The 13,981-nt window shown below is 38.6% G+C and overlaps 1 protein-coding gene across 3 annotated transcripts in view; it reads left to right on the top strand.

Annotated features, from left to right (window-relative positions):
* TCF12 (transcription factor 12) overlaps nt 1–13,981 on the top strand; it is a 328,708-nt gene that overhangs the window by 244,094 nt on the left and 70,633 nt on the right. For all 3 annotated transcript variants that reach the window (XM_024204916.2, XM_024204915.2, XM_024204914.2), the window contains one exon: nt 13,686–13,821. In XM_024204916.2, coding sequence (XP_024060684.2) covers nt 13,686–13,821 — 136 coding nt within the window. The remainder of the gene's footprint in view (nt 1–13,685; nt 13,822–13,981) is intronic.

Here is a 13,981-nt window from a genome sequence, read left to right as displayed (position 1 = left end):
AGGCCTGGCTTGACAGAGCCTTGGCTGGGATGATTTAGTTGCTGTTGGTCCTGCTTTGAGCAGGGGATTGGACTAGATCAGTGGTTTCCAAACTTTTTTGGTCGCGCACCCCTATCAGTAAAAAAATTTTGAGCACACACACTCTCCCGCGCCAGCTCTACCATTTTTGCCAAAGCAAAAAACAAAACAAAAAAAACCCGCCGCTCGGACTCCTGACGAAGGAGGGGGGAAAAAAAGCGCTCCTCCTGCCACGCACCCCCAAGGACCCTCTTGCGCACCCCACTTTGGAGACCACTGGACTAGATGACCTCCTGAGGTCTCTTCCAACCCTAATATTCTATGATTCTATGATAACACTGAACCTAGCATCAAAACACTTTAGAATAGTTGGTTATTCAGTGATATGTACAGCTTTATAAGTGAAAACATACATGATTAGGCATTAAAAGGCTAACCGTTATTTGGTCCACTAATCAGATAAATTTCTGCTAATATAGTTTCATTGTACCACTAGAGACATTCTTTGTTACATTAATAATGGATTATATGGGCTGATGGCAAAATCTCTATGGTCTGTGCATGTGTGTGGGTTCTTATTTCATCACATATTGGTGGGGAAACCCAGCAGAGGACAGGAAGATCTAAATGTGACATGTAACTTAACAGAGCCATTATGTGGACCTATTTTCAACTTGTAAAAAAGCATTTTAATATATTTTTCTAAAGTTAGTTGGTCACGTGTGCACAATAACAACTTTTCATAACAGCTTTATCTGCAGAGATCAGAAGTCTTCATTTAATACAGCATTTCAGCATAGATCTCAGCTGCACAAAAATCAGGTAATTCATAGTTAGGGTTCACGTGGTGTGGTGTGTTGGGTTGACAATGGAATTGTAGCTTTAGCTAAGTCATCTTTACAGTTTTGTAACAGAAGACTTTTTAAATTTAGTATTTCACAAATTGGGATGAGCTGTCATTAATTTCAATTTCCTGCTTCTGAAACCTGAAAGACATGTATTTGAAAGACACTGTGCTCAGGAAAGTATATCAAAATAATTCAAACTAGGGCTGTCAAGCGATTAAAACATTTTATCTCAATTAGTCGCACTGTTCAACAATAATAGAATACCATTTATTTAAATATTTTTGGATGTTTTCTACATTCTCAAATATATTTATTTAGGGTGACCAGATGTCCCGATTTTATAGGGACAGTCCTGATATTTGGGGCTTTGTCTTATATAGGCACCTATTACCCCCCACCCCTGTCCCGATTTTTCACACTTGCTGTCTGGTCACCCTATATTTATTTCAATTACAGCACAAAATATAAAGCGTACAGTGCTCACTTTATATTTATTTTTTATTACAAATATTTGCACTGTAAAAAACAAAAGAAATAGTATTTTTCAATTCACCTAATACAAGTACTGTAGTGCAATCTCTTTATCATGAAAGTTGAACTTAAAATGTAGAATTATGTACAAAAAATAACTGCATTCAAAAATAAAACAATGTAAAACTTTAGAGCCTACAAGTCCACTCAGTCCTATTTCTTGTTCAGCCAATCGCTCAGACAAACAAGTTTGTTTACATTTGCAGTAGGTAATGCTGCCTGTTTCTTGTTCACAATGTCACCGGAAAGTGAGAACAGGAGTTCGCATGGCACTGTTGCAGCCGGCATTGCAAGATATTTATATGCCAGATGCGCTAAAGATTCATATGTCCCTTCATGCTTCATCCACCATTCCAGAGGACATGCGCCCATGCTGATGATAGGTTCTGCTCAATAACAATTCAAAGCAGTGCGGACCGATGCGTGTTCATGTTCATCATCTGAGTCAGATGCCACCAGCAGAAGGTTGATTTTCTTTTTTGGTGGTTTGGGTTCTGTAGTTTCTGCATCGGAGTGTTGCTCTTCTAAGACTTCTGAAAGCATGGGCCACACCACATCCCTCTCAGTTTTTGGAAGGCACTTCAGATTCTTAAACCTTGGGTCGAGTGCTGTAGCTATCTTTAGAAATCTCACATTGGTACCTTTTTTGGGTTTTGTCAGATCTGCAGCAACAGTGTTCTTAAAATGAACAACATGTGCTGATCATCATCCAACACTACTATAACATGAAATATATGGCAGAATGCAGGTAAAACAGAGCAGGAGACGTATAATTCTCCCACAAGGAGTTCAGACACAAATTTAATTAACACATTATTTTTTTAATGAACATCATCAGCATGGAAGCATGTCCCTTGAAATGGTGGCCAGAGCATGAAGGGGCATACGAATGTTTAGCATATCTGGCCCGGCAATGCTGGCTACAAAAGTCCCATGCGAACGTGTGTTCTCACTTTCTGATGACCTTGTAAATAAGAAGATTGTTTAACAGTGCGATTAATCGCGATTAATTTTTTTGAGTTAATCATGTGAGTTAACTGCGATTAAGCAACAGCCATAGAGCAAACCTTTTTCTTTTCCACCCTTCATCCCCATGTCTTTCAAAAAAACAAAACATCAATGCTATACAAATGATGTTGTTAGAATCCACTCCTGGTGTGATTTGAGCCATCGCTACTTTGAACCCAGTATGAGTGAACATTTGGAAGAGGTTGGGGATCTTCCTCTTAGTTGTTGTTGGGGAGAAGAAGCAGCACCTCAATTCTAAAAACATACAACATAGTGCAGTGGTCCTGTATTTTAAAATATGATTGTGCTAAAGATACAGAGAACGTAAGTTGATCCAAAGATAGAACTTGAGATAGTGTCTTGGTATATTTACACTCCGAGTTTTAAAACACTAAAACTCAGCTGGCAGAATGCTGTATTATAATTACAAAGTGAACTTCTCATGCCCACATCTCATAATCATAAAGAAAAGCAGGTTACCCAAAAATTAAAAAGTAGGATGAATACCCCTTTAGCTGCTCCTCTCCTGATACTTCTCAGTACCATATAAAGCTGCCTCCTTTGTATAATCATGCAAAGGAAAAAGCTCAAATTATTCCTTTCATAATGTAGCAAAAAGATTCAAAGGGGGGGGGGGGACTGTAATCACAGTATTTAGTAATGAATTCCCAGAATTCAGTATGCAAAGCAAAAATACCTCACCCTGGGGGATGAGCAAAAGACAAGCTGAGCCAGCAAAACCTCAGGGATCGGACACCAACATCAGCAGGGTTCTGCTTCTAGAAGCCTATAACAGCATTTGTAGTCTTACCACTTAGGGTACCAGTGCGGGAAACCAACCATCACAATGGAGTGAGGGAGGTAGTTATTTAAAAATAACTCTATTGATTGGATGCTTTCAAGTAATTTAAATGCCGAATAAACACAAAAACATTATGCTTCCCTTCCCATATTTATTCCCCTTCCCCCCTGAAAAAAGTCTTTTGATTTGGATTCTTCTAAAAGCTACTTACTGTGATATTTCCATCTTTCTTCCCCTTCCCTCCTCCCCCCACCCTTTCTTTGGAATAGAAATATCCACAATAACATGTTCTGCTTGGGTTTACATATTGAGTAGGCAGCTGATGTAGTACTGAAAAAAGCTTTAGTATAAAGAGAGGAGGAGGAATATGTTGAGATCTCAGTATTTCTCAGTGTTAATGTTAATTAAGGAGAATAGTAAAACTAAATATCTGTTATTTTGTTTATGATGTTGTAGCACTTTAGTATTTAGTACCCTAGGTAGCTTCTTTTGACTCCAGTGAGCTAGATTAGCCTGATTACACTGGCAGGGTGCAATTGATGGATGACTGTCATTAACTTCTCAAACCTGCGTGACACTTTAGGTATAGAAGATGATAATTAAATTTTCAAGAGACTACACTGAGATGATAAGATTTGGGCATTTTTTAAAAAAATGACTAATGTTTTGCAATCCATGCTTTTATTTCAAATTGAGCAAGAAAAACAATATTCAAGACTTCATGTAACACATTTTTTTCTTTTGAGATGCTCTCACTCGCTCCCAAAAATATATATCGTCAAATGTATTGGTAATGACTTGAAACTGTACAGGTTAGCACAATACATTTAATGAAACCTTGTCTGAGACAAAACACTAGAGGATCATAATTAATGTCTCATTTTCTGCCAGTTGCTATTGATTACTCATTCAAGGTCCCTTTGTTCTCAAAATGGAAACAACTGTATTTCACATCACGATCTAATGAGATTCTCAGGATAGGATTCTTTAACAACATGCTGATAATTGCGAACATATCCCTAGAATTTAAATTTAAAAAGAATTTACATTATAATATAATTTCACAAAAGTCAGTGTTTTCCAAATTCAGAGTTTATTATGGTCTGTTTGTATAAATTTGTCAAAAAACAGAAAACTGAATAGAGTTAAAAATACAACACTACATGTCTTAGTTGTTTACTTGGACTTGACTGTGATGAATGGCATGTGACTCGGGTAAGTTGCTGTCTTGTAGCCAGAAGGTCTATGAAGTAATAGAATCTCCCAAGGAAATTACTTTATTGCATTTTTAACTTTATACAAGCTTTTTCAGTCAAAAAGAAGTGGACATGTGTAACTTACCTAAAGAGGGCAAGCTTGAAAGCTTCTCTCTCTCACCAACAGAAATTGGTCTAATAAAGTATATTACTTCATCCTCCTTGTGTCTCCTTGTTTAGTGGAGCTTGACTGTCCCCTTTATCACCACATTTTATTCAATTATACACAAAAATACTAAGGTGACTCAGAGTTAAGATTGCTTACTTAACACAAACCCACCAAAGCAATAAAATGAAAATTTAAAGCATCTAACAGCATGCGTCTTCGCTTCCTCCACCTCAAACGTCCTGCAGGAGGGCAGACAACATACCAAAAACTGAACTCTGCCTCAGTGAAAATTTCCCCCTCTCCCAGCATCACAAACATACCAAACTTCTCCTCTTTACGATCGGTTCTGCATGCTTCTGGAAATCATTCACTCATGCTTAGGAAAGTGGATGCTGAACCAGCAGCTCTTACTTCCTGGTCCTGGTCTCTGTAAATCTTGTTCTCCATCAGTTAATCAAGATACATAAGGATTCAGTTAAAACAACATTAACACATTCATTTTCTTTTTGTTAATTAACAAAATAATTATATAACCTCAAAAGTACCCACTGAATGCATATTACATTTTTTGACTTTCTACTTTGACTTTGTAGCTTTTCAGCTAGAAGGGCCTGAAAAGAGAGACTCAAAATGTGAACTGTTTGGGGAGAGGGGTTTTAACTGATTAAATTTCAGAAACTATTTAGCTAACTTTCTTGAAACTCCTCAGAAGATTCAAATAGTTGTGGATTGCATGCTGAAAATTTCAGTTATACTCTGGTTTTTTTGTATTGACGGTTGAACTCCTGTTTCATGTGCAAACCAGAATACAACCTTAACTATGGTGTTGCAATGGCTTTGCCATAATGAAATATTTATAACAGGATAAACTTTGGCCTCCTTTTCATATAAGCACCCCCTTGGTAGTTGGCTAATAGGTACAATTGCGCAAGCTCATTGTATTTGAGGGCAGAATTTTGCCTCATGTAGCCAAGACTAGAAAATTAAATTGTGCTTAAAAACATATTAGCTAACATACAACAATAAAAGGAATACAGTTAGGCAATGGAGGTACATAGCGCCGAGTGTCCATGATCACACTATATGACTTAGTTCCAGGAGTCTAAGAGTTCCATAGAATTATTACTGATCTGGTTTAGCCATGTTAATTGCGGGCAACTGCACGAGTGCCACCAGTCCATGACCGGGCCAAGTGCCCTTCTGACCTCAATTCCGATCTTCAGAGATTGATGTGCAGAGACTGTCTCTGAGGCGAGTAAGCCAGCAGTAGCCAGTGATGACTCTTGAAGCCAGTTCTCAGTGATACGTGCCTAATACGGATAGTCAAAACATCTTATATTCAGTAGTGGCTTATGACAACACATATGGAAATGCCTCCAGCCTGCTGATGTCTTGTTTAAGCAACATAAGAGAATTGGCAGTATGCAGGTTCGATGAATCTGTACTTTTGTATATAGTTTCACATTCTTTTGGTTCCAGACCATGTGCAGGTCCTTTAAAGCTGAGGCTACTAAACCAGTTTTCCTTAGGATATCTGGTTGGCTGTGCCCATCTGATAATATTTTACAGCCTAGATAGAGGAAGTCATCCACTACTTCCACAGTTTATCCAGAAGCACAGATGGGGCAAAAATTGTGATACAAGACAATGTGGATTTTTGTGTTTGCCCAAGAAACACTTAGCCCAATGGCAGCTCCCGCATGAGGGAAGCTCTCTAGTGCATCCTTGAGATCATTTGTGTCCTGACCAAATTGGTCAATGTCATCCACATAATCCAGGTCAGTAGAGAGATTGAACTGACAGTTATACTGATATTAGCAGGTATGTATTCAAGGAGCCAATCCATTGCACAGCTGAACAGGACTAGGGCCAGGTCACATCACTTGTAGTGTTTTAGGCCAGAATGGCATCTACGGCTTCTCAAATCCCTGTGTTTATAGCTGTCCATCATCCAGGAAAGCACCAAATACATCAGATTTGTTTTTCTTTGTGACAGAGTACTTGTGCTGGATTTTCACAGATGCATTATGCCTTATGTAGCATAACATGCTCACTTTTATGTTGAAATCAGGGAGTAAGTGCCACTTCATCAACAAGGAGATGGGCTTCTGCACCTTGGTAAACCTGGTAGGACTTTAATATATTATGATTCAGGACCAATATACCTTCCTTGTCTGGCCATCGCTGGATATCAAAGCACCTGAATCAACTTCGAGTGATGGTAATGTTGTGAGAAGCACAAAAGGAGAGTAATCTCTGAGTTGTCATTTATTGTTCCAGAGCAAAATGGCCCAAGAATAGTTTTCAAGCCATTTCTGGGACAACTAGATGTGGTGGTCATATCTCTGAGTATAAAAAGTTCATCATGCGGTGGAACAGATTGCATCACTGGTTCTTAACATGTTGCCTCCTTGGTGGGAGCATAGGCTACAATGATGGACAGCTTCCCATGCAGTGCCTCAACCTAGCATATAGCAGTCCATCAGAAATAATGTGCTACGTTGTGAGTGTTTTATTACATATTTGTAGGACGAATGCCACCCTGCTTATATGACTGGTTCCTCCAGAGTACAGTAGACTTGTGTCATCCACAAATTGTTGACAGTTATTGTTGAGTTTCGTTTCGGTTATTCTAGCAATTTGAATGTGATGTCTTTCCATCTCTGGGATTACCAAAAGATGATACCCAACTTTGTTTGGGGTTAGTACATTCCAGGTGGCAAATCTGGTGGATTTTCTCATCAGTCAAGAAAGTCATAGACATTATGGAGTTTGGCCTAAAGCATAGACCAGGTTTCGTAGGTAGTGGGTAGGGTGGCAGTATTTGCTGCACTACTTTAGGATGTGGTCACCCCTGCACCTGCCAATGCAAACCTTAGTTCCATCTGGTTCTGGCTGATAGTACCCGATAAGGGCCCCTGCTCAGGGTGTTATGAGTGAAGCCCAACACTGGACGTAGGGGAGAAGGGGAAAATATTCCACAAATGGCGGTGAAGTGAGATGAGCTATGACCTCAGATTGATCTGTTATGTGCGGAAGGGGGTTGGTGTCCCCAAACACAATCACCACTCTACATCTCCCCCTGTTTCAAGGAGATAAAGTGAATCAAGGGGCATCCGATGAAACATGGTTAGCTAACATATATTAACTAAAGTGTTTTTGAAACTAAGACAAACAGAATGGTACCCTCAAAAATGTATGTGGTGATGATGGTGAGCCCTTAGAGGAAAGCCTTGGGTCAGAGCAACCAGCGAACCCATTTTTATACTAACATTTAAAGATGTTAATTAAAAAATGTTAGCTAACACATTTTTAAGCATTACCTGATTTCCTAGTCTAGAAATAACCCAAATCTTTGAGAGCCTTTGGAGAATATAATGCAGAGAAATTTTAAAACACTTGTTAAACCAGATTTTCATTTTCATAAATTATGCTTTGAAAAATCGAAGAACTCCTTACCAGAGTGTTCGAATTATTTATTTGCATGCTACCAAAAACATCTTTATAGAAAGCAGAACGCTACTTCAGAATCAGATTGTGTCAACAGAATTTTGGAGGTCCATAGAAGTAAGAGAGAATGATCTTTTAAAAAATAGTAGGGGTAACTTTTTCCTTTCTTCCTTCCCAAAACCTGTGAAAGAATCCAGTTTTAAAACTATTTGAAAATACATGTTTGCTTCAAAAAGCAAACAAACAAAATATTTACTATTCACAAAATCATAATGGTTTAATTAGGCATAATCAGTTAATATGCAAGTTGAAGCTAATTAAATATATATATTGCAGTACATGTAAAAACTGTTATACAAATCTAACCTTTTGTATTCTGAAAGTAGACAGATTACACGTGTGTGTGTGTCATTCTTTTATGTATGTATGTATGTATGTATTTATTCCTTGTGTGTGTGAAGAGGTGATTCTTCTTTAGTTCATCCTTCTGTGGCTTATTTTGCTGAATCACCCCTTCCCCTAGAATGCTTTTCCATCAGCTGGTGAGCGCTGTAGCACTTTTACCTCTTGGGGCAGGTCACGTTGATTCCACTGAGGCCATCATCAAAGCTGTTTCCTGGATTAAATTGAAGGGTGGGTGCAGAAAAGTAGTGCAGCTGAGTGTACCCTCCCTGCCTCCATAACCAGTCATTTGCCTCTTTGGAATTAGGGCTGTTCTGTCACTTGGTTGACTGAAATAAAAACCTTTTCTTTTTTCTGGTTAGTATCTACTACAAATCATTAGAAAATTCCTTTATATTAATTGTCTTGTTTATTTACAACATGGGTATTTGTTTCATGTAATTCAGAGAGGCAGTTACTTAACAATGATGTCTGTTTATCTGTGATGACACTAATCCAGGCAGTGTTAGCCAGTGTTTCTGGAGGATAACTAGTCATTGATTATTCCTTAGTAATTGGATACATGTTTAGCAGATGAGGTTCTTGGTAACTGAGGGCTTGAACATTCTGTAGTAATGCTAAGAACTAAGCTATGTATCATCTCAGTAAACTGATGCCTGTGAAGAGACTAGAAGCAGTTAGCCCAGAGTAGCCTTATACTGATAATACAAAGCTTCTTTGTGAGTCATTGTATCCTCAGAGGTATTTGTGTATTCCTTTCTCCATCAGGTGCCCTTAGGACAGGATCAGTCCTAGTCAATATTGCTTTTCAATTGGTTCAGACAGGCAGAAAAGTCAATAAGATGAGCTAATGAGATCTATTTTTATTTTACTGTGGCAGACAGAGAAAAAACTATATTTAACCAGTTGTACTTACTATACCTCACTCAGTTGCAATAACGTCAGAAGAATATACTTGGAGAATAACTTTATAGCATAGATTTACAAATTAACATGTGCTGCTATTAGATTTGTACACAATACGCTGTATGTTCTGAGACTTGCTGTTTACAAGTTCTGTGATTATTCCATTGATTGCTGTGTCCGACCAGCTCTAAACTCTGTGGCTAGACTCCTAGTTGCTGTATCATGTCAGTACTGGAGCCACTGACTAACATTTTTGCTTCGCTGTAAAATAAATGCAATAACAAACCAAAAGAGTGGATTCTTTTAGTTATTATAATATGGTAATAATGAAGAGTTCTTGAATGTCTCAACACTTATTTCATGTCCTTGCAGAAATAATCAGGTTATGGTAAAACTTAGGAGGTAAGCAAAGGAGACAGGGGCATGTGTGTTTGACAACTCGAAAGATTGAGGGTTGTAGTTTTCATGAATGGAGGCTGACAGCTGAGAAGTAGGAGTTGGGAGGGATGTGGGCATCTGTCTTTGGGGAATTACTTGGCAGAAGTGAATTGGTAGAAGAGAACATTTCCACACTCATTGTCCTTTCCTTCCTTGAAGTGTTTTCTCCTAAGATATCAGAAACCAAGTACCCACTTCTCCCTGTATAGGTAGAGAATGTCCATGTGGATAATTTCCAGCAGCATCTCCTGATGCCTGTGTGAAAGAGATGACCTTTTGAGGTTCCCCTTTTTAGGTACGGGGAAACCCCCAAAGGTGTCATGAAAGCTACTGTCATTACATACGGTCAGTTGCTGGAATGCTCCAATCTCTCTCTGACTGCTTTTATGACAGACAAGGTGGGCAAGGTAATATCTTTTGTTGGACCAACTTCTATAGGTGAGAGAGAGAAGCTTTTGACCTACGCAGAGTTTCCCAGACTTGAAGAGCTCTACATAGGTCGAAAGCTTGTCTCGCTCAGAAGTTGGTCTAATAAAAGAATATTACCTCACCCACCTTGTCTCACTAATATCCTGAAACCGAGAAGGCTACAACAACACTGCATGCTCTTATGAGTGACATCTTGAGACAGTTGAATACTGACTGGAATCTTTCCCCTGCTATATCTGCCAATCTGAGATGTTTTTGCAAAGCAGGAGGGTAGTTTCTTCCAAAGCCACATATTCCTGGGCTGCAGGCAATTCTGCAGCCCTTTGAGCAACTTTGAAATAGGCACACTAATTATTGATGACTGGTTTTCATTTGTTCCTTTAAATGATGTTAGGTGGGAAGCACTGAGTTGCATACCCAAACTAAGTTCTCTGTATGGTGGTCACCTCTTAAAAACTTGCCAAATGGTTTAAGTAGCAGCTTTGATAATTCAGTAGTACTGCAGAACAATGAGGTATATTTATGTATTTTTTAAAGGCAAAATTTACGGGTTTTTGAAGATGACCTGGGAAAGGAAATGAACTTGCTTCATTCCCTTTTTGCTGCTTTTTATTACGTGTACAGACAGCCTTAAAATTATTAAGAAAAAATCTTGTATGTGTTTTTAATTAATAATTCAGGCCTTGTCTACTTTGCTTTTCCTGGAAGATTCTCTAGACAGACTAGAGAACTAGTCAGATTATGGCATCATAGATATCAAGAATGTGAAATCTGATTCAGTGGGTAAGCTATTTTAATTCAGGATGCTTTAAAACTTTTTGCGTTTTGCTAACACCTACTTAACTCAAATGCCCTGTACATTGCTGGAAGAGAAGATATGTAAGGAACATCTAACATCTCTGCATCCTCCAACTAAAACAGGGAAATTCAGACTTGTTATTCCTGAAGTTAATAAGGTTAAAACAAAGCACAGACTTGCCTCCCCTTGTCCCTTTTTATTTTTAAAGTTAAGTTTTCAGGCTTTATTTATTCATCATGAAGAAGCAAAAAAGATGGTACGCGGCAGCTGAGGGCGAGGGGTTGTAAAGGTGGTATGGTATCGAGCCTTGTATCAGCACAAAGTAACACAGAGTTGTTCCTACACTATGCAATCCCTGGGCCACATTTTATTTTGACAGCTTTTCAGCACCAGAGCTATGCAGAACAAATGGAGAGGGGTTGAGGCACTAGGGAGGGGTAGCTCAGTGGTTTGAGCATTGGCCTGCTAAACCCAGGGTTGTGAGTTCAATCCTGGAGGGGGGCATTTAGGGATATAGGGCAAAAATCTGTTGGATGATTTAGTTGGGGCTTGGTCCTGCTTTAAGCAGGGGGTTGGACTAGATGATCTCCTGAGGGCCCTTCCAACCCTGATAGGCTCTCAACAAGACTAATCATAGAATATCAGTGACCTTGAGTAACCAGCAGCTTTGCAGAAGTCAAGACGGAAAAGATGAAGGTGTGGATGTTAATGTCAACAATGTGAACAGAAAGAAAAGGACAGATCTTGGACATTTTAAGAGGAAGAGATAGCAAGATTTGGATGTGGGACCCCTGAAGCTGTGAACCAGTGAGAGGGCCGAGTTGAAGAGAGAACGCACAGGTTACAGGCCTGAGTGATGTAGAGGATTGTGGTGTGACATAGAAAAAGCTACCAATAGAGGGAGATTAGAGAGTGTTTAGTAGGAAAGAAAAGGAGTTAATTCAGTCCTGGCACTGATAAATGTAAGTGCTCTACTTGTCATGGGTGCAGCAGGACAAAGGTGGCTGCAACTTGTGTGCCAAAGGACCATTCTGGCTGCTGGGGATCACAAGAGAACAGTGCTGTAGCTACACCGCTTTTCTCCTAGTTATGATGGGATGCAAAGTAAGGTGACATAGACCCATTGTATTGGCACGAAATGACCGACAGCAGTTTCAGTGGAGCGGGGAGAGTAGAAGCCAGATTGGCTAGGGTCAAGGAAGGAATTAGAGGAAAGGAATTCACGGCAGCTGTGCAGCATCTAGCACACCTTTTGGTGAGATACAAATACTAAGCCACTAAATTTGAGTTGAGGATAATTTTGAATGTTAATGCCATCTATATACCGAATTGTTTACGTCATCTGATTTGGAGGGTTGCTAAAAATCAAAGCTAACTTTTAGCCCCTGTAAAACACTCTGCTGCTTGGGAAACTCTGTTTGAAGGTGCATTTTTTAAATGTTTAATAATAAATTATTTTCAACATTTCCTGTCACTTATTGTCCTGCAACTCAATTATCAGGTATTGTTAGCACAGTTTAAGCCTAGGCAAACAATATTAACTTGTCCTAATACCCAGCAGCATGCTTTTAGCAGCTCTTCTTTGTATCTGCATAATTATCTTTGAGGTTGATTTTATCACAAATTAGATTAGTATAATAAAAGTAAGGCTATAAAACATACAGTAAATTGGTTGGATCTGCACCAGGCTTCAGGTGATGATCCAGCATGAAGAAAAAGAGATCAAAGAACTTACATAAGAGATGCTAGTTGGCTCAGAGTTGCCATTAAGGTATATTACTGTAGATGCCAAATTGTTATGTAAGAAATGGCTCGTGCAGTGTGGACTGTTAATGTATGAGGGAAAGTTGTGGGAGGTATTCAGTGTTACTGTTATAGAGAAAGGGGCTTCTTCTGTTTAATAGCCATATATTTACTTTATAGAGAGCACCCTGAGTTTCACTCCGAGTTTGGGGTTTGTTTCTACCTGTAACTGCAAAGCTAAGCATGGTTTCCACCTTCAATGGCAAAGGCCCTCTGCAGCGACCAAATCTCAGCCCAAGATTTGGGTTAGTGATGAAACCCCAAACCAGGCAGGAGCAACATTAAAATGATGCTTTAAACGATGACTCACTCTCTCTCTATGCATGTGTAAATACAGAATTGCTTATAACATTTTCACCATTATTGAATATTCCACACATTACATGTAATCAATGTATACTTTGTCTTTTGTGTTTTAAATAGCTCTTCAGGATCATTTCTCTGTGTTTATGAATTCACCAGTGTGTGCATACTAAACCTGAATAGTATATCCTAACCTCACACTGTAAATATGGTATCTTTTAACAGTTTAATCCATTTTTATATTATATTACAAATTAAGCAAATAAATATTTTGTTTATAGTATGGTATGATGTATTAGTAGGTAGACCTTTTAAGTGGAATTAAGTCCTTTTCCCAGACTCTCAGCAAAATTCATTTTGGTCTTTAAAATTGGGCTACAGGTCTCTCTGCTATTGCAAAAGTACATTCTCTGAATAATAATAATAAACAATATCAACATTTCTTTAAACTTTAAGACCTTGATTAAAAATTGAATAACTGGCTAAAGCTGTCACAAGCAGCTAGCATAATTAATAATTCATTTACAACATAATTTGAAGTTTAGTAATTACAATAATTTGCTTTTCATTGTTTATTTTACAGTCCGGTCTCCTTCGATCGGATATGGGACTTGGAAGCCCTGGTCAGTTGTCATCCTCAGGAAAACCTGGAACACCATATTACCCATTTTCTTCTGCAAATCCACGCAGAAGACCACTTCATGACTCATCAGCTCTTGGTCAGTAATGTGGACTATTCTTAGACCTTTAACACTGATGCGCTTTTCACATCCCACTTTATTTTAGATAATATCTTTTTTATATGTTGCAAATTATCCTTTCAAGGGCAATGTCTGCTACTTAAGATAGCTAAATAAGGGATAATATAAAATGAACTGT

This window comes from Terrapene carolina, unplaced genomic scaffold, assembly GCF_002925995.2.
Source record: "Terrapene carolina triunguis isolate 2854851 unplaced genomic scaffold, T_m_triunguis-2.0 Scaffold67, whole genome shotgun sequence".
Taxonomy (NCBI): domain Eukaryota; kingdom Metazoa; phylum Chordata; order Testudines; family Emydidae; genus Terrapene; species Terrapene triunguis.
The sequence above is the reverse complement of the archived record's forward strand: the minus strand, read 5'-3'. Positions and strand labels throughout refer to the sequence as shown.